This window comes from Amblyomma americanum, chromosome 5, assembly GCF_052857255.1.
Source record: "Amblyomma americanum isolate KBUSLIRL-KWMA chromosome 5, ASM5285725v1, whole genome shotgun sequence".
Lineage (NCBI taxonomy): Eukaryota > Metazoa > Arthropoda > Arachnida > Ixodida > Ixodidae > Amblyomma > Amblyomma americanum.
The window spans coordinates 8,872,059-8,898,773 of record NC_135501.1 but is presented as its reverse complement, the minus strand read 5'-3'; the positions used below and the strand labels follow the sequence as shown (position 1 = coordinate 8,898,773).

Genomic DNA, 26,715 nt, shown 5'->3' with positions numbered 1-26,715 from the left:
GCTTCTCCTGAAATAAAAGTTGTTATTTCAGCGCTTCTGTCTACCTGTCTACGTCGTCCTTCTTCTACTCTGTCCGTTGTTTTTGTGCGCTGGTCCTTCGGACTTCATGGATAACCAACTAGCCCAACAGCAAGTGTTGCTAATCTAGTGCATTTCTTCGGCCGAATTTTTTTTAGAAGTGCAAAAAGTAATGACTGATCAGCTTTGCAAGTTCGTTACATCAAGGTTAACCGCCACAACGCGTTCGTTACATCAAGGTCGAAAATACATGGGCTTCAATGGCGAGGATAAATACGGTACTTTCACAGCTTTTTATACAGATGGTTCAAAAACAGATGCTTACGTTTGAAGCGCTGTGGTACAAGAGAATTGGGAACATTCGACAAAAAAAACTCACATTCCTGCCACACATAAATAATTTGAAAGTCGAAGCCTCTCGAGCTCTAAACGGTTCACAATTGGTGGTGAGGTGCTGGAAGTGGTAAAGGAATGTGTCTACTTAGGGCTTGTGAGAGGGAAATAACAAGAAGAATAAGAATGGGGTGGAGCATTTATGGCAAGTGTACAACAGCTGTATCTTACTGGCACTCACCTACGGGGCAGAAACATGGGGGCTAACGAAAAGGGTTCAGCTTAAGTTAAGGACAGCGCAGCGAGCCATGGAAAGAAAAATGATGGGTGTAACGTTAAGAGATTGGAAGCGGGCAGAGCGGGTGAGGGAACAAACGCGGGTTAATGACATCCTAGTCGAAATCAAGAGGAAGAAATGGGATTGGGCACGGGATGTAATGTGAAGGCAAGATAACCTTAAGGGTTACGGAGTGGATTCCAAGAGAAAGTAAGCGTAGCAGGGGGTGGCAGAAGGTTAGGTGGGGGGAAGTTTGCGGGCATACGGTGGTCATAGCTGGCAAAGGACCGGGTTAATTGGAGAGACATGGGAGAGGCCTTTGCCCAAACACCTCCTTGTAAATTATAAATGTTTACCACCACCACCATGGTGTGCATCAATCTTCACTGTCGTTTGTTACGCCATCTGTGCAGCTTTAGAAAAAATTGTAAATGAGAACCTCGCAAACAGTGCTGTTTGCACAGACTCGCTAAGTGTGCTTACAATCCTTAACTCTAGAAATGCAATCTTTCCGCTGCTTCATACCCAACATAATAACAGCCATAACTCTAGGACAAAACATTGAACTCTCCTGGGCCCCGAGTCATTTTCAAATAAAAGCAAACGAGAGAGCAGATGTCTGCGCTGCTCAAGCTTGTGGCAAGCAAATTAAAAATGTAATTATACCCTATAAAGATTGCATGAACATGGTACATTGTACGACAAGAAAAAAATGGCAGTCTGCTTGGAACAATGAAATAATAAACTACATATAATAAAACCAGTTTTAGGTCATTGGAAGTCGTGTGCACCAGAAACGTTCCAAGGAAGTCATTATCTGCCATCTTCATATAAGGCCACACACATATTAAACACAACTTTCTTCTGGCAACATGAGACAAACCAGTTTGTACATGCGGAGGTGAACTTACAGTTAATCACATTTTATTTTCATGCTCAAAACTGGGAAAGCTAAGGAAAAATTGCTTTTCTCCACTTTATAATCAATGCATCCTTTTTCAGCCAGCACTGCTCATGGGTGATAATGCAATTGTGGACATGTCTTGTGTTTTTAGATTTCTAACAGAAGCAGGTTTTCTTGAAAATATGCAAATCATGACCCAGTGCTTCGCCTGATCCATCTCAGCCACTTTCTCATTCCTGAGAAAAGGGCTGAGGTTTTTATTTGATTGGTTGGGAGCCTCCAGTTCTTTGCCCAGCTAAGGACTTCTGATGAGGTTACTGGACCTTCTTTGAAACTTTTAATGTTAGCCATTTATAAATCTTTTTGCTGCCAGTACTAGGTAGAAAGAAATAACTTTTTAAGCTTACTACACCACCATATTTTTTTCACGTATTTGTAAAAATCTGCAGAAAACAATTTTCTTGGCACATGATAGCCTTAGCTGCTTATGCATCATTAAACCCAACACAACACATTTCCCTCTCGTGATCCGGATCAGCGGTCACTACCTGCCCTAAGGAGTAGTTATTTACCGTTTCTAGCACCTCGCTACCAATTGTGAACTCTGAACATTAATTGTGATCATTACTTTGGTTTTCTGCATGTTAATTTTTAGACCCAGCGTTCTGCTGTGCCCATCTAACTCAATGATCATGCTTTGCAGTTGATCTCCTGAGTGCCTAAGCAAGGCAGTGTCTTCAGCTAATTGCAGATTATTTAGGTATTCTTCATTAACTCTTATCCCCACCTGTTCCCAACTCAGCCCTCAGAATACCTCTCCTAAACAGGCGGTGAATAGCATTGGCAAGGTCATATCTCCCTGCCTGACACCCTTCCTTATAGGAATTTTATTGCTAACTTTATGGAGGACTATGGTAGCTGTGCAGTTGCTGTGGACATCTTGATTAAAGTGGGTGTGTTGGTACATAATTACAGGCACAGCAGCGCACAAAAGATGGGGACGGAGTAGACAGACAAGGACGAGCGCTGAACTTCCAACAATTCTTTATTGCAAACATTTCCACACTTTATGCATGCCGATCGAGCCGTGGCCATCATGTACGCGTTCGTAAATAGGTGTCTTTTTTTTTTTGAAAGAGCAATTGAGGCACAGCTAATGCAGGCCTCCCCCAGACTACATATCAGTTCTGATTCTATGATTTCACGTTGTGATGCAATCTTTGCTTCTCTTGGTAACAGCAGTGCACTCAAGCCCTGGGGAACAATCCTCCTTGCAAGTGAGACAATGATTTGCCTGAAGACCTTCAAATTACATGGTAAAACAGCGCGGAAAAAACACAAGGACGGAACAAACACGACGACACGAGCGCTGACTTTCAACTGGTGATTTATTACACACGTGTGTACATATACTATTCCCGCCAAACACTACACAGAACAAAAAATATTCAAGAAACACTGCGTCATCACTGAACACATTAAATCTACCTTGCTGCAAATGCATGCTCCAAGCAGGTGATTTCGTGGTTAGCCAATGATAATGAGGGCTTGCTAATGCATGCTGCACCCCCCTTGTCAATATGATATGCCTCTACTAGTTCCCTTACTATCTGATCTTTATGTTTGAAGATGACGGATGTCTGATGAAGCAATGGGGCGCACGTGTGCTTAGGTTGCCTGCAGTGCAGCGCCAAATTCGAACTGGCTGCCCTGTCCAAAGAATTGTAATGCTCCCTCAGCCGTTCGTTAAGACATCGCCCAGTCTGGCCAACATATCACCCACCGCATGAAAGAGGGATCTTGTATACTACACCTTCGACACACTCAACCCTCCTCTCTGTGTGTGCTGTGGTACAACCACCACCAATCGTCCTTCCTAGTAGGGACTCTCGCTTCCGCTGCACAGCTCGGCAAATGTTGCTTAATTTTCTGCGAGACGAAAATACAACATCAACTAGAAATTTTCGCCCCACTTTCTTCAGACGGTGTGAAAATGCACGGACATAAGGGATGACAGCAATCTTCCGGCGATTCGTAACCTCATTTTCCTGAGGAGCACGCTTATGCTCCGGTTTGATTTTGGCCAACAGCCTTTCGCATAACCTTCCGATAGTTGCCTCAGGAAAACCAGCGTCCTTAAGCCTAGAAATCTGGCCTTGCACACCTTCCTCAGTGAAAGGCTGTTGGCCAAAATCAAATCGGAGCATAAGCGTGCTCCTCAGGAAGATGAGGTCACGAATCGCCGGAAGATTGCTGTCATCCCTTATGTCCATGCATTATCACATCGTCTGAAGAAAGTGGGGCGAAAATTTCTAGTTGATGTTGTATTTTCGTCTCGCAGAAAATTAAGCAACATTTGCCGAGCTGTGCAGCGGAAGCGAGAGTCCCTACTAGGAAGGACGATTGGTGGTGGTTGTACCACAGCACAAACAGAGAGGAGGGTTGAGTGTGTCAAAGGTGTAGTATACAAGATCCCTCTTTCATGCGGTGGGTGATATGTTGGCCAGACTGGGCGATGTCTTAACGAACGGCTGAGGGAGCATTACAATTCTTTGGACAGGGCAGCCAGTTCGAATTTGGCGCTGCACTGCAGGCAACCTAAGCACACGTGCGCTCCATTGCTTCATCAGACATCCGTCATCTTCAAACATAAAGATCAGATAGTAAGGGAACTAGTAGAGGCATATCATATTGACAAGGGGGGTGCAGCATGCATTAGCAAGCCCTCATTATCATTGGCTAACCACGAAATCACCTGCTTGGAGCATGCATTTGCAGCAAGGTAGATTTAATGTGTTCAGTGATGACGCAGTGTTTCTTGAACATTTTTTGTTCTGTGTAGTGTTTGGCGGGAATAGTATATGTACACACGTGTGTAATAAATCACCAGTTGAAAGTCAGCGCTCGTGTCGTCGTGTTTGTTCCGTCCTTGTGTTTTTTCCGCGCTGTTTTACCATGGATAACAGTAACCAACTTGCTCAGCTTTCCGTACTACCTTCAAAATCTTTCCCCTCACGTGCATTTTTTGATGTGTTGATGGCGTGCTGTCTTAACCTGTCATTCATGCATCTCCTAGTCCGACCAACATACATTTGTCGCACCAATCAGCATCAGGCCGGGGTGATTGATTTATTTTATTTATTGATACTGTCAGCTGTAAGGCTGTTACAGGGTGGATGCATACAACTCAACAAGTACACACAGCCTCAAGTACAAAATTTACACAAGCTTATATGAAATCATCAATCATCTTGCCAGCAGATAAAGCCATAACTGCGTCAGATAGGTAAGTGTTCATAAGGATACGCTCGGTTTCAGACCACCGAGGATCGGAACCGCAGGTGAAGGCCATAATGAGTGACAGCAATGGCAAATGGTTTCTGTAGGTTTAAGTAATGGGACAGATAAGTTTCAAATTGGTTTAGATTGTCTGCTTGTAAAAAGTCCTGGGTCAAGGAATTCCATTCAGCTATGGTTCTGGGGAAGAAGGAGTATTTAAAGGAATTGATTCGGGCCGTCATGGGTGTAACCTGATCTTTGTGAAAGGTCTCACAGTTCTAGAGGAACGCTGTCTCAAGTAGATGCCTGTGTGCAAGTTGAAGTGGCTATTATATAACAAATAAAACATTTTTAGCCTGGCAACTTTCCTTCGCTTTGAAAGCTGAGGCCAGTTTAGTTCACGAAGCATGTCAGTCACTGAATCTGTAAATCTGTATTATCATTTAACAAAATGAACCCAGCCGCCCTTCTCTGAACTTTTCGATCCTGTCCATTTGGTTTTTCTGATGTGGATCCCATATGACGCTCGCATATTCCAGTGTCGGTCATACCAGCGTGAGATAGGCTGTTAGTTTTGCTTTTGTGGAAGCAAGCGTCAGTTTTCTTCTATCAACCACGGTTTGGTTTCGACCTTTGAGCATATGTTATTGATGTGTGTGTGCCAGTTTAGATTTGAAGTTATAGTGACGCCTAGATATCTGAAATGGTTGGCTCGAGTTATATGGTGCCCATCTATTTCATAATCAAAAGAAAATATATTTTTGGTTTTATAGGAAATTGTAACAGATGAAGTTTTTGCATAATTGATTTCCATTTTGGATAATGTGCACCATTGATCGATAGCGCTCAATGCCGAATTTAGTAGTAACTGGCTTTCTTTGTTTCAAATGACAGAGTAAATTAAACAATCATCCACAAAAAGCCGGACTGTAACATGGGGCGGAATAGGAACTGCAGTATCATTGACGTAGCATAAAAATAACAAGGGACCCAGCACAGACCCCTGAGGGACTCCCGAGGGTACCCACAGGACGTCTGATTTAGCGCCATCTAATTCCACGAACTGGGTTCTGTTAGATAAGCCTGTATCCACCGTACAATATTCCTGTTTATACTAAGCTCGAACAGCCTATCAATAAGTTCTTCATGTGGGACACGGTCGAATGCTTTAGACATGTCCAGCCAAACTGCATCCACTTGATCCCTGTTGTTTGTCACTTTAGAAAAATCATGCACCATTTCTACAAGCTGGGTAACAGTAGACAACCTCCGTCTGAAACCATGGTGGTTGGGATTTAGCTTGTTGTTGCCCTAAAGATAGTCGGATAAGCAGTTTGCCAAGACATGCTCGAGTATCTTGCAACAGGCGCAAGTGATAGAAATAGGCCTGTAATTACCGGAAATGTGCTTGTTTCCAGATTTGTGTATTGGTAGTATCCTAGCCTGCAGCCAATCATTTGGTAAAGAATGCTACTCTAGAGATGCCTTAACTATGATGAGCAAATATTTAGCTACCCATTCGGCATATCGTCTAAGAAACTCATTTGGAATAGAATCAGGACCAGAAGACTTTTTCGTGTCTAAATTAAGCAGGAGGGAAAATATGCCTTGCTCAGACAAAGTAACGTCTGCCATGTCTGACGGCAGTATGCAGTTTTCGCTACGGGAATTCTCAGGCGAAGATGTAGGTTGGCTGAACACAGAATGCAAATAAGTGTTGCTCCTGTTAGCAATTTCTGATTGATCAGTAATAACATGACCATCCACTTCAGTAAACCTCATTTGTTTATACGAGGGTGAAAGGTGACGCCAAAAACGCTGTGGGGAAGTTTTCATAAATTCTGTTAGTTTTTTTTAAAAGTACTGTTCTTTCGCTGTCATCAACATCTGTTTAAGCATCAAGGAAAGGCGCGAAATTTCATTTTGATTTTTTTATCGATTGCGTTTTCTATGTTTTACCTCGCGCTTTAGTTGGATAATTTCACGACTTATCCAAGGATTCTGCTTTGTGACAGTTTTAATTCGATGGGGAAAGAAATTTTTCAGGCAAAAGTTGACAATGCGTTTAAACTTTGTCCACAATGTGTTGACGTCATCCTGCACATCAAATGAGTCTAAATACATTTCCAAATAGTCTAAGATGCTTTCATCCTCAGCATAATACTTGTTGGGGGGCTAGTTGGTGCATGTTTCCAGAAATGGGTTGTAACGCCGAAAAAGACACACACCAAGTGAGACGAGACAGGCGCAACTTTCAACTGTTTATTCACCGCAAATATGAATGAATATAAGGACAACATTCAAGATCGGTAGCAAAAACCAAACATGCACGCGAGGGTTTTACAAAAAAAGTGGACAAAGATAGGTGAGGCACACAGGTATCTCACCCCCGTGTATCTAAAAAAGCAGTTTCGTTCTTATAAATAGTGATAGATGGGGCACTAACACAATCACTACAGTTGCTTTTTATATAGAAGGCCTCCAACAGTTCACGGGCTGTCTGGTCCTTACTTCTGTTTAAAACCTTCGTTTCTTCCACCCTTGCTACACACTTAATCTTTCTTTCATCTCCGCAGGCTTTACAATGAAGAGGCAGATGAGAACAAGGGCCATTTTGTAAATCCCGATTATGTTCTGCTAATCGGTATGTCCGGCATGTCCGATGTACTTCTTTCTGCACGCGAGAGGAATCTGATAGAAGACTCCCACGGCACATTTAACAAGTGGAGCTGCATGTCTCTTTTTACATTCACTTTTGTTTACCTTGTTGTGATCAGCTTTAACGCACAAGGCAGCCAGTTTCTTTGGGGCAAAAAAACCACAGGAACCTTATATTTTGTTGCCACATGCTACAAATTGCGCACCACCTTATAGGTGCACGGGATGACAACCGGTCTACTTTTGGTTTTGGTGCCCTCATCTTGGTCACCCTTTTTACTACGTTCTTTCTTCAATTTTCGCAGCAAAGCTTCAGCTACTCCGCTTAAAATCGACGTTGGAAAGCCTGCTTTTTCCAACTTCCGAATCTGGGTTTGAAAGCTTTCCTCTGCTTTATGACAACATGATTTCTTCAGCGACGCTTCCAGGCACATCTGAGCAGTGGCACGCTTTACTGTCTTTGAATGGGAGGAATCATAGGGCACTAATTCTTTTTGTGCGCAAGGGCGATACATCCAGCAAAAGCTCTGGTCTTTAAGGGTAATGTCAATGTCTAAAAACTGCAAGCTCATGGGTGAATTCCAAACCTTTTCCAAGTGGTTTAAAACCAGATAAAACTTCTTCCATAGGAGAGCACGTTGTTGGGCGAGTCGGTCGTACATACTTAACGAAGGGAATTGCGCTAAGAAAGACACGGCCCGTCCTTGTCTTTTCTCGTCCGTGTCTTTTTTAGCGCAATTCCCTTCGTTAAGTTCTTTAAAATAATTAAAAAATCGTCAACATATCTAAAGGTTTTCAGCACTTTGGCTTCGTCAAAAGTCTCCGCCAATGACCTGTGTATCTGCGCAAGGAAGATGTTACATAGCACAGGAGCCTCGCAAGAACCAATGCAAATTCCTTTTTTCTGAACCAACAGATGGTCTTCAATTGATACCACAGTGCAAGACAAGGAGTACTGTAACATTACCAAGAAATTCGCAACAGATACACCGGCATCGTTCTGGAAGGGAACCGCCCCATTCTTTTCAATGCACAACTGTACAGCTGCTAACAACTCACTCCGTGAGATAGAATAGAACAGATCAACAACGTCAATAGAAAACATATAGCCTGAAGACTTATTGTCATGCAAAAATTTAACAACATCAAGAGAGTTCCTGCAAGAAAATTGGTCTTCGACTTTTAAACTATTAAGATGTCTTAGCAGGAAACAACTAAAATGGCTCTGCCAAGCCCCTCTTTCACTGACGATACATCTGGACGGTATTCCTTCCTTATATGTTTTGGCGGTAAAAAACGCATTTAAGCTATTTCCTTTACAAAGCCCAATACCCTTAGCAATTCTGTCCAAGCCAATACTTTCACACAGAGAAACCACATTAGATTTCACGAACTCCCGAGTCGATGGCCAAAGATCTTTAGACATTCGAACTTGTTTTAAATGTGGCTGTGTCTGCTGGTTTAAAGGTTTAAAACGATTCATAGCACCTTTTAAAGGTGCTATGAATCGTGCACCAACAAACCACTTCTGCCTTTCAAAACCGCTCTCGGCACAACTTGCCTGCATCTTGTTTCAGAAGCGTTCAACCATCAAGCCAAGACTGCTGAGTTCCGGATACCCTCATTATTTTTTCGTTTCAGTGCAAGATATTGTCTAATTTTATTTGGTATTTACTGTAGGAATAAAAAAAAAGTGAACATTAATTCTCCTTATGGTAGCATGGAGGGAAGAAAGTTGTGAGCGAGAAGCTCCATTTTGAGCAAAGTTGGCGTGGAAGCCGCTTGAAAGATGCGTTTGTTCTTGCAGAGCCGGCATGTGACAACAGGCCATCCACATAGGGACCAGGATGGAGAGGGCATTTTCAGGTGAGTCTGGCGTGGCTGTTGAAGTGAATCGGGTGGGTATGATAGCCTAGGCATGCTAAACTGTCACAGGGAGACTGGGCACAGGACATGGAAAACCACATGTTCCAACCTTACGGTTGCACAATGCCTTTACCTCAGCACTGTCCAGTTCTTGGTCCAGTTTGGGTCTTTTACCAGCTAGGACCAGCACAATAGTCGCTCACTATGTTTGGCACTTGCTTCGCATCAAGGCCACTTGTGTCTATGGGCATCTCGTGCCACTTGATGATCCTTTTCTCGTTTCCAAAATGTTGTGATGAGGCAGAATTACTGACTGAGAATTAGTCTTCTCTCCTTTTTCTGGCACATCCCTGATTTCTGCTGCGATGATGGCCAGCCATGCTTCTTGACAGTGGCAAAAGAAATGGACAATGCACTCAACAATTTTTGCTGCTCTCGTGATGGGTGCTTTCACAACTCTGCAGTGGAGCAGATGGAGCAGCATTTTGATGGTCAGCTCCAACTAAAGTTTTTGCAACTGTGGTCGAACACCATTGCCATCCTGTGACATTGTTGGGGCGGCGGCAGGAGCAGGAGAATGGGGTCTGTACTCAACATGACATAGGATGAGAAAGGACACACAAACACCATATATGGAGGGTGCCTTGAACAGCGGCAAAGCACCGGGGCCAAGCATCAAACACAAATTGGTTAAGGTAGTCAGCTTTGCCTACAACTTCTAAGATAAAATCTCAAGCTGGGAATGAAAGGGCATAGAATCTTCTAAGCGGGGCCACCTTCGAGTCTTCTTCAGTGCAAAAAAGCACAAGGTGGGCATTCATTTGAGGGCAGTTGTCTCTGAAAGCTGCACGTGGCAAAAGTCAGTTGCTGTTTTAAAGAAGTCCTTTGCGATCTTAGATTATGTAAGGCCTTCACCAAGCTTAAGCCCTTTTTCAATAGGTATTAAGGATATGTTTTATTCATTAGCGCTGTTCAGAACAGCATTAACAAGGACAAGGAGGGGTATCCTTCCAGAATGCATTGGGCAGTTCTAAAAGTGGTCTTTTAGTACTTCCAAGTACTGCAAAAGAGGGGACTTGTATAGGCCTCTGCATCGCCCCTATTCTGAGGGATTTGTACTGAGCGCTTTGCTGCTGCCTTGCTGTCTTTGAAGTAACCGAAGCTTTCAGATATTTCTTGAGTGCGATTCTGGTCCTTTCTAATCACTAGCCACTAACACTTGTTACGCTCATTCCTCGTGAGATGTCATCAAAGGACAGTTTTATCTCGGGATGATGAGCTTTACTGCAGGTATGATTCTACACTCTCCAAACTTGTCTTTGCTGTATGCAGCAAAAAAAAGACAATTGAAGCTGGGGTTCTTGTGCATGTTGCCAAAATCCTTTAAAAAAGTTTGTTCCTCTCATTTTTGAAGAACAGACAAAACTATGCAGATTGACAGGACCAGGCCCTGCGTGGTTGTACGAGAAAACTCTCCATTTCGTATTGCTATCAAGTCAGAAAAGGAAGAGGGGAAGGGAGGCTAATCATACTAATGGCATCAATCTTGCACTGTGTATTGTTACCAGTTTTGACAGGCTTCCAGACAATTTTTTTTCTGCAGATGATGTGAGGTGTAAAAAATGCAATATGCATCAAAACGATAGCAGTAAAATGTTTCAACACGAATTCTGCGTGTCACTATTGAAAAAAAATTTGGCAAACAAAAAAAGTTTTAAATTAAGAATAACATTGCATTGACAAGACAATATCTTTTGGAGGAAAATATTAAGAACATTCTGGAATCTACAAGATGTTTCAAATTTGTTTACAAGCTAGCCAAAATGCTTGAAATTATAATTCAGAAATTTTTTGGGCTGGAAATTTTTTCTGACACTACATGAAAAAGGGTGGTTTTTTAGACTGACTTTGATAAAAAAAATTTTTACTCTGAGCAAAAATTTTCAAAGTAAAATGTAATTTATTAAAATATAGCTTGATAAATGGACTTTTTGAAATTATCAGTTTTACCTTGGAAAATTTTTGAAGACGGCAAAAAAAATTGCAGAAACACAACAAGTATATTCGCCACACCATTTGTGATGTGCTCACATGAAGACAAAAAGGTAATGTAGTGAAACCTCGTCATTGTAAGTTGGTAAAAAATTGTGAAATAGCTCAATATAGCCATAATTTAAAATTTGACCAAAAACTAAGTTGGAGAAGTCAAATTTCATCAGTGAAAGAACGGCAACTGGGAGATACCTTTCAAAGCCTCTTTTGAAGCCACTCGCCGTGATTGCGGAGGCCACAAATAAAAACAAGTGGTCAGATAGGTTGGTTTCTATGCAAGGCAGCACAGCATGCAGCGGTGGCTGATCAAACGTCAGTTAGTGTGGCTTCCTAGCATTACGGCCATGTTGCGTAGAAAACCAGATACCAGGAAGAAAGCTATTGTTGTTTTCGCTACCTCCGATCCGGGACACTGAAGCTTCTGGGGGGCTATTGGCAAATGTGACACAAAGCAGGAACCGTGGTGTGAACGCTTGCCGCATCACCACTAGTCACCCGTGTAATGAGGCAAAGCCTGCCATCCAAGCGAGCACAGCTTGGTGCTCGGCTGATCACTATATACGTTTTATGGCAAACCACGCTCGATATATAAATTAAAATATGCATGTGTTTGTTGAAGATATTTGGGAACATTTGATATAGCCACTAATTCATTATATCCCTACACAGGTTTGAGAGTAAATTGCTTGAAATTCTCTGCAATAGTAAACTATTTCGGAAGACATTTCAAATGATTTAGGACCAATCGGAGCACATCCACATCCTTCACGACCAGCTTTATGCTATTACGGAGCATGAATCCAAGGTAGGTACCCTGATTTCTACATGGCCTGAAGTGTGTTCTATTTTGGGCAGATGGCAGAAAATCTCACTCATATGATTTCGAGGCACTACAGAGCTATATCATTCATGACATCAGGCTCCAGGAACACGCAAACAGTCAAGAAACAGAAAATGAATCCTATGGCTTCATCGGAATCAAAATCCAACGATGCAATATCGTCAGAGCCACTCCTATTGAAAAAAATCTGCCACAGATGCAGCAGAACCATGCAAAGTGGTATTTTTTTTAGCATACACTGTTCCTGTGGCTAACGGCATCCTGCGAGCGCACTATGCCAGAACCTTAACTTCAGTGGTGCTTCAAGAATTGCCATCTTGCGTGAAAAACTAGAGTAGAGTGTTGAAACAACCCATTGGATGGTGCAACATCTCTGGTGGGTGTGAAATTACGGTGATGGATGCGTGTGGTGTGGTAACAAAGATATTTGGCCTTGTCAAGAAGAGATTTTATTCGCAGCAATTGCCCTTCAGTTCTAAGCATGTTAGCTCGACAAAGGATGCAATACCCGGTGTTTGGTCTTGTGCATAGGCGATTCACTCCGAGGTGGTCATGTGTCATCCCTGACTGCAGAGCAGGGTCCATATTTCATTTCATTTTATTTCCTTAAAGGCTGCATGACTGGGGTATTACATAAGGGGTGGGAACTAATAATAAAAAAAGCATTCTTACAATTGTACATAATTTTTTACATTTTCAATGAACTGGATGAACAGGTGATGGTTGCAATGTCGCCTGGAAGGCCGTTCCAGTCTGCAGCTGTGCTGGGAAAAAAGGAATTGGCGAAGGTCACAGTGCGCGAGAGTGGACGGGCCGCATGAAAATGATGACTGGCGCGGAGTGAAATGCGTGCTGGGGGAGGGAGAATATAAGGAGCGGTGTGCATAGGGCTATTGAAGATCTTATCAAATAAAGATAAGCTGGAAGTGCCAAGACGGAGTGATAAGGGCGCTAAACCGGATGCCGTTTTCAAGGCGGAAACGCTAATGTCATAAGCATACGATGCGTAATAAACCTGGCCGCGCGATTTTGCACGGACTCAAGAGGATTAATGAGATAAGCTTGATGGGGATTCCAGACTGGTGATGCGAATTCCAACTTTGACCTAAAGAACGATTTATATGCTAGTAACTTTGCATGTTGAGGAACGTGATGAAGATGACGTCTTAAGAATCCTAACGTCCTGTTAGCTGATGATATTGGGTTAGTGACATACGAACTCCAAGAAAGATCACTAGAAGTGCCTAAATACTTCTAGGACTGAACTGGTTCTATGGACACAGCAGAGATTATATAGGAACGAATAAGAGGATTATGATGGCAGTGGACAGATAAAAGCTTGCACTTATGAGGGTTGAGTTCCATTAGCCATCGGTTACACCAGTTCTAGACAGCATTAAGATCACTTTGAAGAGATGCTTGGTTAGCGGGTTTAGTAACTGCACAATAAATTGCACAGTTGTCAGCAAACATGCGTATATTAGAGGTGACTTGTGATGGCAAATCATTAATGTATATTAGGAAAAGCAGCGGGCCAAGTACAGATCCCTGAGGTACACCTGAAGTTACTGGAAGAGAGTTAAAGTTCTTATTGTTAACAGAAACAAATTGGGAGCGATTAGATAGGAAGGCTTCAATTCATTTCATTATGTAGGGGTGCAAATTTAATCTGGAAAGTTTTGTCAGTAAGCGTTTATGGGGTACTTTATCGAAGGCTTTAGCAAAATCCAAAAATATGACGTCGGTTTGTTGATTGGAATCAAGGTTTATGTGCAGATCATATAAGAAAGTTGCCATTTGGGTCTCGCAGGAGTAGCCCCAGCGAAATCCATGCTGTGCCAGGTGAAAAATGTTGTTAGAGTCAAGGAAGGCCATGATATAGGTATAGATGACGTGCTCCATGATTTTGCAGGGTACGGTGGTTAGGCAAATGGGGCGGTAATTTAAGGGTGAATTTTTGTCACCTGATTTGTAGACTGGAACGACCTTCCCATGTTTCCAATCCTTGGGCAGTTGGCCAGTGAGGAGTGACTGCGTGAATAACGACAAGAAAGACGCACGTGTATCTTTTGTGTTTTTTAGTATTTTGGTGTTGATGTTGTCGATGCCGGTGGAGGATGAAAGCTTCATTTTTTCTATTAATGATGAGATTCCTGTTGGAGAGAATATAAGCGGAGGCATAGGTTTCATAATATATGTCGGTTCTGAAGGAAGTGACATGCTAGCTTCTTTCGTAAACACAGATGGAAAGGCCTGATTAAATAGATTGGCGCAATCTGTATCTGAGATGGGTTCACCTGATGCATCGGCAAGGGAAATGTTACACGTGTGCTGTGGGTTGATGACTTGCCAGAATTTATGGGGGTTAGCTGTCAGCATTTTAGGCAAATCGGACTGAAAGAAAGCAAGCTTGATTTCACGAGTTTTTTTTTAGGTACGCTTTTTCTGCCACATAGTATTTATTCCAAGCGTTCTCACTGGGATGCAATTTTGCTGAGCGGAAGAGGCGTTTCTTTTTGTTTTCCAGACATTTTAGACAACTGTTGAACCATGGGTTTCGCGGGCTGTTTCGTATGACTACTTTTGGAATAAATTTGTCTACCAATTCTTCAATTTCCCTTTTGAATAATAACCAGTTTTTATGAATCGTTCTTTGATGAAAGTTGGGTTCAACAAGGGCTAGGGAGGCGCGAAGTTCGTTATTAATAGTAGCATGGTTTCCCTGATCATATAATCGGACGGTTTATCTATTGGTTGTGCGGGGCAACGGTTTAATGGAGAGGCATGCATGTATTATTTTGTGATCGCTAACACCTGGATGATACGTGATGGAATGAACACATTCTGGATGATCGGTTAATATTAGATCAAGGGTATTAGCGCTGTCTTCTGTTACACGCGTTGGCTCCGATATTACTTGTACCAGATTGAAATTAAGGCAGACATCAACAAATTCAAGAAAACCTGTAGCAGTTAGGTTCTGCCAATCAATTTGCTTAAAATCAGTTGCTGGGCGAGTTGGTACTTCATGCTAACATTCACAGTGCAAGACGAACACGGACACGGATCAATGCTAGGAAAGTTGAAGTCACCAAAGACGAAAATGCCGGCGTTAGGATGCTTAGTTTTGATTTCATTTAATGCATTATTAAATTTGTGCGCAAAATTTGAACTTTTATTAGGGGGTATACAGCAAACGCCAACAACAACTGACTTTGGTGAAGAGTTGAATAGAATCCACAATATTTTGATGTCTAATGAAAGGTTGATGGGCATGCATGACAGTTCTTGCCTGGTTGCAATAAGTATGCCTCCTCCCCTCCTATCTTTGCAGTCATTGCAATAAACACGGAAATTTGGCAAGTCAACGAGGAGTTCGCTGTCAGATATGTCAGTGTTGAGCTACGTTTCAGTCAGGATTAGTAAGTTACGGGAACTATCTGTTTGCGAACATGACGAACAAGAGGAGAAAAGTATTCGCCAGTGGTGTAGTCTGTCCCTTTAAGTTTTTTTCCATTAGAGAGGATGCTGTCTTTAGTTTTGAACGACGTGAATTTTACGATGATTGGCCGGTTGCGATCTGTCGAGTGCCGCCCAAGGCGATGAGCACGCTCGATTTGATTAGGAAGCATGGTGAAATCTAGATGCGGAGAACAATGGCTAATGACTGTTTCCTCTGAATCTGCAAAACTTTCAGATGGATTAGTGTCGGGAATATTGTAAAATATTAGGTTATTACGGCGAGAGCGGTTTTCAGCATCGTCTACACACGCTTCCAGTCTCACGATCTGTTGGCTTAGTTGGGTAGTTAAAGTTTTAAGGCTGTCCATTTCAGAATTAATTGCATAAAGAGTAGCGTAGTGAGATTCCAGAGCAATCATGTGCTTGTTTAAATCGGCCAGAGTTGAATCAGTTGTTCTGAGCTATGTCTTAATGTCCGGCAAGTCGGAGATTAAAGTAGTTTGGCCAGCTGTTAATTTCTGCAGTTCGGAAATTATGGTTTCTGAATTGTTCGGCCCAGGATTCGTCTCCACATCACCCGATAGGAGTATAAGTATACAGATCGTGCGTAAGCATTCAACAACAACACTGGCCAGCACTGCGGGCTCGGCAGCTGCATTAGCAAGTAATTGCTGGTTTTCTTAGCATAAAGCGAAAACTTATTACCAACCTGCATTGCAAAGAAGTACGGATTAGTAGACTGTGTTTTCACACAGCTACCGAGCCCATGGAGCGGCGGCGACAGATGCGGCCCTTTTATAACCGGCGAAGTCGTTGATGATGGTAGCCATCCAATGTCCGGGAGGCGATATTCCAGCGGCGGCGCAGGCAAATCCAGTATCGGTGACGATGTTATTCCGAGATTGGTGCAATGTTTATCGTCGGTCATGAACACGTGTGATGAAGATCCAGTGGAAGCAGCCAGCAAAACGGCAAAGATCAGTTGTACGGTGACGGAAAGTGCCTGCATTGCACAGAGGAACGAATTAGTAAACTGTGCTTTCACACAGCTACCGAGCCCGAGTTTCTGTCATAATCGAAACCATCACAATCTGCCACGGCAGACAGGAATGCTGGAAGCTGATGTGCTGGTTCGGATGCAGCGAGAACTGTCGAAAAAAACAACAGTGGCATCACACACATAGCGTACGCTCCATAGCAGATGCTTAAAGACCCCAGTGAGATAACAGCCAACATGGCAGAGCGGTGTAAAGCGGAGCCTCTCGTCTTGGAGTGAACTTGCCGGTGGTACTGCATTTTTGGGCACGTCAACTCGCTATGAACTGGGTACAGGGCTTTCACTTCGTCTTATCTTACCTATAAAAAATTGTGTGCACGATAAATTTGGCCTATTTATTTCGTTGGACGATACCATAGCTCCTAGGCCTAACGAGCACTGGTTTGTTGCACATATTGTTCACTTCATCCAAACCAGATTGCACCAGAGTTATCGTCTCGTCTCGTCTGCGGTTGTATGTGCAGACGAGACACAATGTCATGCAAAATGCATGTGTTTACTGTGCGCAAGCATGCATTTCCTATTCTAGAACTCCTTATTAGCTGTTCAGCTGTCCTGCATCGTGATCATGTGCAATGTCTGGCAGCGTGAAACCACTCATCATGTGCACGGATGGTCACTCGCCACCAACATCTCACTACACCGACACGTTTGGCCTGCCAGACGTGGTTTTCCGGCATCCCTTATAGTTCTCGATAGCTGCAGTGGTGTAGCTATGCACCAAGTTCGCGAGTTAGCTGGGTAGTCAGTTTTTCGGCATCGGTGGGCATGCGTGAACTTCACACCATGGTAAACCTCTGAAAACTTCGTGTGTGAAGTCTCCTAATATATACATGAAGAGACACACATCAAGAAAATGAAAAACCTAGCAGCAACATCTTGTGGTACTTGCATTGTCTGCATAGAAGGAACGAAAAACATAAATTACCATCTGCACAATGGTGTGATCACAGCAGCAACTTACGTTCAGCGATGTTGCAGATAACAAGTTGTCACGGCGTCTTGATATTTCAGCACGGCAGTGCTGAAACATCAGCACGCCATAGGAAATTTTGCTCTCTGCTTCTTTTTCTCAAGATAAATGAAAAGCGGCGTGTTGTGCGAACAAGCTAGCTGCCTTTTATTTATCATTGGTGATCAGCGGCTGTAGTGGCCGCCTTCTGTCACTGCAAAGCTATGCGTTGTTGTGTACATTATTTTATTTTTAAGTACACCTCCGGCCTTTACAGTGCAGAAAAGAGTATGTTAATTATTGTTTGTATTTATTAAAGTCCACTTGGTAAATGAGGCAGCTTTTGATTAGCCCTTTGCAGTGGGACCCGATGTCCAACTAAAATTGCGGCTGAATGTTTGTTCTTTTGTGCTGATCGCGTTTCATTTCTTGGCAAAGAGCAATAGCGCTGATAGACGTTCCGCTGCAGCAACCGCTACGCAGTGACATCCTGCTGCTGCTCACAATCTCGACTGAACTGACATCCGCTTCCAGTGTTTTGACCTATCAGGTGAGGCCGATTATGATGGTTTTGACTGTGACACAAACAGAATACAGAACTGTTCACTTTGAATAAAAAGAAGAGGTGCTCGCAAAAGTATGTGCTCCCGAACATGGCAGTGATTCTTGCTGCTTGGTGCTGCAGAGTTGGAAAAATTGTCCTATATCAAAACATGTAAAACTTCTGTCGTGCTTGCTTCAAGTTCAATAAGCTCCCTTTTCAACTTGGGCTGAACATCATCGACTCGATCAGCAAAGGGTACAGCGAAAATTTCAAATTGTTTGGAGAGGCTGCGGATGTCTTGACACCAAAGTTTGGATTGTTCCTCGGGATTGTGGAGCAAATCTGTGAAACATCGCAAGATTCTTGGGCAATGTGTCCTAGTACCTCTTATCTAGCTGGCACTGCCAGAGTAACACTCTCACTCATTTTCGTTACGATTTTTTGTTCTCCCTTAAGTGTTACATTCAAAATGTTCAGGTGAGTGATCACATATGCCTGTGCGAAATGCAAGTGAACGAAACCACCTCTCATTTGACAGCTCAGCAGTTTTTTTATTTCTCTTCTACAAAAGCAGGTCAAAAAAATCTCCTCAGCACGTTTATCTCCTTGTGATTATATTCTTCCTTTTGTTACAGAAAGGTAAACAGATGGCGCTTGAGTGCTACTGGAAGAATGAAGTTCCCTGCACAATGTCTGTGACAGACTCCATAATCAATGTCTTGCTGGGCAGTGCTTGGTGTAAGCTTCATCGCAAACGTTCCACAAGACCGCTCCTGCTTCTGGCGAGTAATCGAGCGCTGTCGGTTGCCGCTCCCGCTGCAATAGCTCTTTCAAGCACCGAAATGATATCAGTTCATACAGTGGTGCCTTTCATAGGGGCAATGTCTAGTAGTTCTTTTTTCTACACCCCTAATGAAGAATGTCAGCGCTTTCGTCAATACTGAGAGAAAAGGCTTCGAAGTTCATGAGTTCTTTTTCAATTTCGTAGTCTATTTTCATGCTGGGGCAGACAACGCCTGTGAGTTTAAATGAGCAGTTTTTCACATGTAACCCATTGTTGAACAGTTCTGAAAATTTTGCAATTAATGGGAAATAATGAACTTTGCTCTCACGTTTCTTTTGCTATTTTGCCGGACGGTTGGAAAGTTCTTGCTGTTTTCTGAATGGTGCCTTTAACTGATCTACTTTGTCATCAAGCATCTTTTCAGTTAATGCACAGGACATGAAGTGGTGTCACATGTACTCCTTCGGCACAGATGCAGCCTGACGGCAGATTAAACGCGTCGCATTGTCCCGTGACTCAGCGAAGAAATACAGCTGTTCCCATCGAGGTTGAAAACACTGCTTTTTATCTTCAAATTTTCTTTCCTAGAAGCTGTCGATAGTGACATTCCAGCACTGAACTTTCACTGAATTTTCTACTGCCACAAGGACCGTAGAAAATATTGAAATATATGTGGCAGAAGTGAAACACATGATAGATCAGGCCAAGTGGCGTTCGGTATGGTGACGTGCCTTATATAGCTTCTCAAATAATGTCACAAAGGTTGAGAAAATTGTGAAACCCTCCCATAAAAGTGAGTGTATGCAGTTTGTGAATTTCAACGTCTTCAAGTGGCGATGAGGAATGCAACAAGTACTTCTGGCCAACTGCATGCCTTGCATGACACTGCGATTATTGCTACTCACTGAATGTGCTGTAGGAAACAAGCAAAGCTTAATTTTGTCTTCATTCTGCATGCCTTAACACTCCCCTGAAATTCCTTGATATCTAATTGACCATTTGTGGATACCTGTGCAATGCAAAAGGGAAAAGCAGCTGGTGAGGATCAGGTAACAGCAGATCTGTTATAGGATGGAGGGGAGATTGTACTCGAAAAACTAGCCACCCTGTATACGCAATGCCTTGGGACCTCGAGTGTACCAGAAGTTTGGAAGAATGCAAACAAAATCTTAATTCATAAGAAAGGCGACTCCGAGGATTTGAACTCAGAAGAACGAGCGCAAAAAAAGAACAACAGACAAGAGACAAGGTGGCCGACACGGACAGAAGCGGGTCGGCCTCCTTGTTTCTTGTCCGTTGTTATTTTTTGCACTGGTTCTTCTGAGATCATGGCTTACCAACTAGCCCAACAACAAGTTTTGCTGAAGGACTTGAAAAATTAGACTGATCAGCTTACTGTCTGTCCGTTGCCTACAAGGTTATTTACTAAAGTAATCGCCAAATGCTCAGGCAGGCTTTCGTAAAAGATATTCCACGATAGATCATATTCACACTATCAATCAGGTGATAGAGATATGCAAAGAATATAACCAATCCCTGTTTATAGCCTTCATTGATTACAAGAAAGCATTTGACTCAGTGGAAACCTCAGCAGTCATGCAGGCATGCTGAAAAAGGGTGCAGAAGAGCCTTATGTCAAAATACTGGAAGATATACAGGGTGTCCTAGCTAACTTTAGCCAGGGTTTTGAACTATGCCACGGCACTCTAAGATGACGCGACCAAATTCATGTTCCTGGCTATTGTATGAAGCAACTCACACTATTTTTGTATTGTGTTTAATTGCATAATTAGTCAAGATTAATTAACCAACTTCGCAAGGAACAAAGATAGACGAAAAAGTCCAATGAGAAAGTTGTAGATTGGTTCGCAAAACGTCCAATTGAACAGCTTTTAACTGTCCATCTATTATGTAACGCCGTTTTTCGCTCGCTGCCGCTGCCGCTTGAAATGTGACAGGGCAGTGATGCAGCAGCTGGCTGTGCGATTTAGGCCAGCTGTATGCTTCCCTTGGGGCGCTTGATAGCGACCAGCAGACACAGTCCTTGTGGTCTGCGCTCGCGTAAACAGGTTGTTAGTCAGTGTTTTTTTCTTCTTGTCTCTTTGTCTGTTTCCGCGCTGGTCATTTCGAAGAGGTCAGCTTAAAGGGACAGTGAGGAGAGCTCTACCAATTTTTTTTTCGTTAGCAATATCTGATAGTTCGGCATTTCATGGCTTTTTTGCCGCTTGTCCGGGAGTGAAAGATGCATTTATTTCAAATAAATTTGGATTCGAAGTTTAAAAAGTTTTTCCCGCCCTCCGCTTCAAACTCGGCGCACTCTTATGATAAAACAGCGACTCTTATGACGTCACAGGACAGAGTGACGTGAAACGTGACGTAAACGCAGACTCCGTGATTTCTGACACCTTGCGGTGCGGTCTAGCAGCAGCCGAAATTAAAGCTACCACCGCCGCACGTTGAAGGCATCTATCAGGGGTCGCTACCATCACTTCGTTTACGTTTGCACCGCATCTTGCCAGCATTACGATGAATCCCGTTCCCAAACCCGCCAACGAAGTTCTCGCAAAAGCTCCCGCCTGCATTTTAGCGACCTCAGCCCCTCAGAGCGTGCGATGCTTTTGAGGGAGCACAGTTAGGTCAGGCGCCGGCGGGTCGTTTCTTCCTTCCTCAGTGAGCAGCCGTTGCTAATATCTTAACCCCAGTGCGGGGGGTCGCGAGGGAAGAGGACAAGGTCGGCATGTCGCGCCCATCGGAGGCTGGCCGAGGCTTTGGGGCCAATGGATTGTGATTCCTTGAAAGGTGCTGTTGCACGGTGCGGCAGGCGGCATCGAGGAGGTTTCTCACGGTTGCAAGGGCCAGGTTATTTTTTTTTTTTTTGCCACAAAAAACGGATGGGTGTTCAAGGGCACTTGCGTTTAAAGTTGGCGGCTTGAAAGTGAAACTGATGCACGACACTTCAACTGGTTCCGCGCGTTTCTGGAGGTACGGGGTCCACTAGATCGGGTTCTCATGCCCACTTGCATGCATCTTCAGATGTGTACTGTGAATGGATTAAATTAGCTGAGAGCTTGAAGAAAACAGCTCCGCCCAACTGCCGAAGCTATTAAATGGAGCCGCAAACAAACGAGTTGGAGGAGAGCGGAGTCACGGTCTCTGCATGTTCCAAGTCTCTTTTAAAGCGAAAGCTTTAAGGGCCGCGACCTTGCGATTTCGCCGTGGCGGTGCTCCGAGGAGGCACGTGAGGTCACAACGCGCACCTCGCCGTGCAGCCGAACCGGTCTGGCCGGGCCGGCAGCGGCTGGTGCACTCGGCGTGAAATAGAAACGTGCTCCAAGTCTCCGCCAGTGCGGCCAGAGTACGCCGAAGCCGCCGAACGCGTCGGCGGTCAAGCGCAGTTGGAGTATAGAGGGTCTCGCTTTGGCCAACGTGACGTCGCCATGCAGCGCACGCGTTGCGCCGGAGTATAAACGCGCCTTAACAGAGCCTGCGCTTAACCGCTAACCAATGTATTCGGTGGCGGCATCTATGGGAGCCACTGAAACCCCCCCGCACACTCACTGAATAAAGAAAAAAAAACCTGTGCCGAGGCTCGGAATCGAACCAGGGCCTTTGGTGTTTGAGGCAGAGACGCTACCACTCCGTCACGTCGGCTCAAGCATTAACCATGAATAAAGGCGCATCTTGTGAATGCACTCTTCCAATGCAGAAGTCTCCGCGCTTTCGCTTCGTATATCCTGGCCTAACAGAGCTAGGCCATCAGCAATTTTTCTTAACTGCCTTGTACCTTGTCTCCCATCCCAAATAAACGATTTCCGTTAAGTAGTTCGAAGCTGACTGACACAGCTGGGAACGTTTCGTCGGGCAAGCGTACGAAGACACAAGGGCTCTTTACACTGCTAACTGCCTTGTACGATCACCGACCATCGTGCCATCATAGTTTTTCATCGACTGTGGCAATCATCTGACCAGCTTTAACAGGCTTCTTCAAAGGTTAACTAGCACTTGAAGATTTCCGTTAAGTAGTTCAAAGCTGACTGACACAGCTGGGAACGTTTCGTCGGGCAAGCGTACGAAGACACAAGGGCTCTTTACACTGCTAACTGCCTTGTACGATCACCGACCATCGTGCCATCATAGTTTTTCATCGACCGTGGCAATCATCTGACCAGCTTTAACAGGCTTCTTCAAAGGTTAACTAGCACTTGAAGAGGCACTTGCAGTTCCTCTGCTGTTCAGCGCTTGTAAATCGAGGCACGTCAATAACAAAACCGGGGGCACGCAAAGCTCATAGACGCGAAGCGCAAGAAAAAAACGAAACTCCTAGCCGCCTGTGGCGCCACCAAGCATCGGTTTTCTTTGCTTCTAACAGTCAGGTTGTCTTTTGTCTGTCTTCCTTGTGTAATAAAAGGGCACTATCGATTTCAAAACAAAACTTATTTCAATATGGAACCACGCAACCTTCCTTTGTCAGCCTCAGAGATTCGTGAAATCCATGTAGGAAGGAAAATTCCTTTAAGGTGGCGTCTCTTGTCCTATGACGTCATGACGCTTGTACTTGCGAGATTGGCCTGTGGCGGCGATACCTGTATTTTGTTTCTTGCTATTTTCTACCTTACAAGAGCTTTGTTTCCAGTAAGAGTGGCGTTTTTGTGATCAGGAGCTGGTATTCTAACGATGCAAGCCAACTTCAAATACTCCTAAGTGTCCCTTTAAGTAAAAGACAACGCAGCGAGCCATGGAAAGAAAAATGATAGGTGTAACGTTAAGAGACCAGAAGCGGGCCAAGTGGATGAGGCAACAAACACGGGTAAATGACATCCTAATCGAAATCAAGAGGAAGAGATGGGCTTGGGCAGGGCATGTAATGCGAAGGCAAGATAACCGCTGGTCCTCAAGGGTAACGGAGTGGATTCCAAGAGAAAGTAAGCGTAGCAGGGGGCGGCAGAAGGTTAGCTGGGCGGATGAGATTAGGAAGTTTGGAGGAATTGGTTGAGCGCAGCTGGCAAAGGACAGGGTTGATTGGAGAGACATGGGAGAGGCCTTTGCCCTGCAGTGGGCGTAGTCAGGCCGATGATCATGATGATGGACATCTGTGTCTTCTCCCCAAGGCTTGTTTTCTAACCAAAAGGTCTCGATCTAAGAGGGAATGAAAATTTTGGATTTTCCGGAGCAGAGGCTAGGCAGGAAAAGGATTGTAGCAATGATGCGGACTCTGTCTAATTTGTTCAGCAAAAAATTTTTGGAGTATGACGTAGCCCACTGCTGCCACCCATTTCTTTCTATTTCCTGCCTAGCTTCTACTGCAGTGCAGGATACAACTTAAAAAGCACTAGTTGTAAACACTGTTCGGTTCGTGGCGTACTGTATTACTCTGCTACAAAAGCGAACGAAGTCAGCTTTTCAATGTTTGATTTTGTTAAACAAGCCAGGTATCAAAATTCTAGAGCTTATAACTTTTTTTTTGTGATTAGCTTCCTTTTTAAGTGATGAGAAGTTTTAACAACGGACTACATTTTTGTCATGGATGAATTCTGTGCCGGTCCTGAATGTGGGCAGAGCTTCACTACTGACTTAAGTTATGCGACACAGAGCGAACAGAGACAAGGACGAAGAACGACAAGACAGCACAGCGCTGTGGTGTCTTGTCTTTCTTCGTCCTTGTCTCTGTTCGCGCTGTATCGTATAATGAATTACCAACTAGCCCGATCTGCCACTCTTGCTGACATAAGTTGTATCCGAGTATACAAAAGGTTGACTGCGATCCCCTTTTCTATGCTGTGCCATTGTACTCTTTCAACAGCAGTCTGGGGGCTATCTTGATTCTTCGTTTTCCACAAAGAATGCATCCGGACTTGTGATTCTTGGATAGTACAAGGAAGAATGTAGTGTGTGTTACGCCCTTGAGATGGTGCCATGTTGTCGAATAAAAGCTGTGGGGGTCTTTGCTCGCATGGAGCCGGATTGTGTGGTTTGTGCTTGCGGCAGTGCAATCCACAACAACATGTGCTGTGGCTACTGGCAAATGCATCATCTGTGCCTTTTATTACCACCTCAATGCTTGTGCCTTGTACGAGACGAAATTTAGTGACTCACAGTCAGGAGTAATCGCCTTTCAATCCCCGCACGAGAGATTTTCACTCCGGTGTGGAAATTGTACACAACTTTCTGTGGATCTGCAGTGAAGGTTGCGCAGGAAAGGGGAGGTGTGGAGGGCAAAAAAGAGAGAGCTAGGGTTGTCCTCGTTCCTTGTGCGCTTGTGAAGGTAGCACATATTAAGGCCTTTTTTCCTTTCTGCAAAGAATGTCAGAGGACATAACTTTTTGGCCGGTTTCAACAAGGCTGATGGTGAAGGTGGCTCGTGATGGTGGCACGAGCTTTCAGAATGAAAGATGAAACTTTTGAGTGCTGGTGGGCCGCAGGCTGCAATTCTACGGGCCTTGCTGTATAGCATACTATTGACTAGCGGAAAGAAATATGTATGTCAAAGAAAAGAAAGATGGTTGTTTTCTTGATGTGCAAATGCAAATCAACATGCAAACCTGTCTATGAAGCATGCAATGTCGTCAATAACCTTATGACTTGGTGGTTTCTACCCTCAAGCTTCCTTTCATCACGAGCGCTGTCTCTCCTGCCCTACATGATGCTCGCTTGCACATGCGTGCTGTCACTTGTTGCTGGCAGGTGACTCGACTCGTGCGTGGCATCAGCACATTGATGTGTTGCTAACCAATTTATCTTGTCTGTTTCAATTCTTCATGTTCGCAAAAGGAAATTGGAAGAGAGAGTGGATATTAGCAGTGGAGTTTAAAAGTTTATTGATTAACCCTTTGTACAGCAGCAGGACATGTGTCCCACTTGAACACGGCGAACCTACATACCATATTTTTTAATGCTGAATATTGCCAAAGCATAGCAGGGGGGCGGCAGAAAGTTAGGTGGGAGAGAGCCCTGCAGTGGGTGTAGTCAGGCTGATGGTGACGTTCAAACAAAACCATTCAGCATGTTTTTATTTTTCGCTAATTGCACTTTTTGGTGGTGCCGCAGTGGCTCAATGGTTATGGCGCTCAGCTGCCGACCTGAAAGGCGCAGGTTCAATCCCGGCTACGGTGGTCAAATTTCAATGGAGGCAAAACTCTAGAGGCCTATGTAATGTTTGATGTCAGTGCACGTTGCAGAACCCCTGGTGGTTGAAATTTCCGGAGTCCTTCACTACGGCGTCCCTCATAGCCTGATTCGCTTTGGTATGTTAAACCCCCGTAAAAGCAAGACCAAGCCTCCTTGGTGTTCTGGGTGTTTTCACTAGTGTGGGTGTACAGTTCAACAATCATCTTGGTGGGAAGAAAAAAAAATTTTTAACTGTTGAGCTTCTGAGCGTTTTCCAGACTGTAAACTGCCTCATAATACATCTTGGAGCAGTTTTCAGTTCTAACACAAGATATTTAATATGTCTAAAAGGCTGAAGTAAGGATACGAGCCACATTTTGCGTCCTTTTCCCAGTTCCTCGTGAACGGAAAAACCTTGTTGTATTACCTTATCTACACAAGATTTCCCACAATTTAAAAAGAATTGGTCAACGAGCGAATGCGACCGTCGTGTTCTCGGCACCGAAAAAACTTGCAACGTTGTGCAAACTGGGAAAAACCAACCCCAACAAAGCGCGCGGATACGCAACTAGGCACCAGAAGCC

The 26,715-nt window shown here is 43.9% G+C and overlaps 1 protein-coding gene across 4 annotated transcripts in view; it reads left to right on the top strand.

Annotated features, from left to right (window-relative positions):
* Git (ARF GTPase-activating protein GIT1) overlaps positions 1 to 26,715 on the top strand; it is a 359,911-nt gene that overhangs the window by 281,054 nt on the left and 52,142 nt on the right. For all 4 annotated transcript variants that reach the window (XM_077664585.1, XM_077664586.1, XM_077664588.1 and 1 more), the window contains one exon: positions 9,277 to 9,335. In XM_077664585.1, coding sequence (XP_077520711.1) covers positions 9,277 to 9,335 — 59 coding nt within the window. The remainder of the gene's footprint in view (positions 1 to 9,276; positions 9,336 to 26,715) is intronic.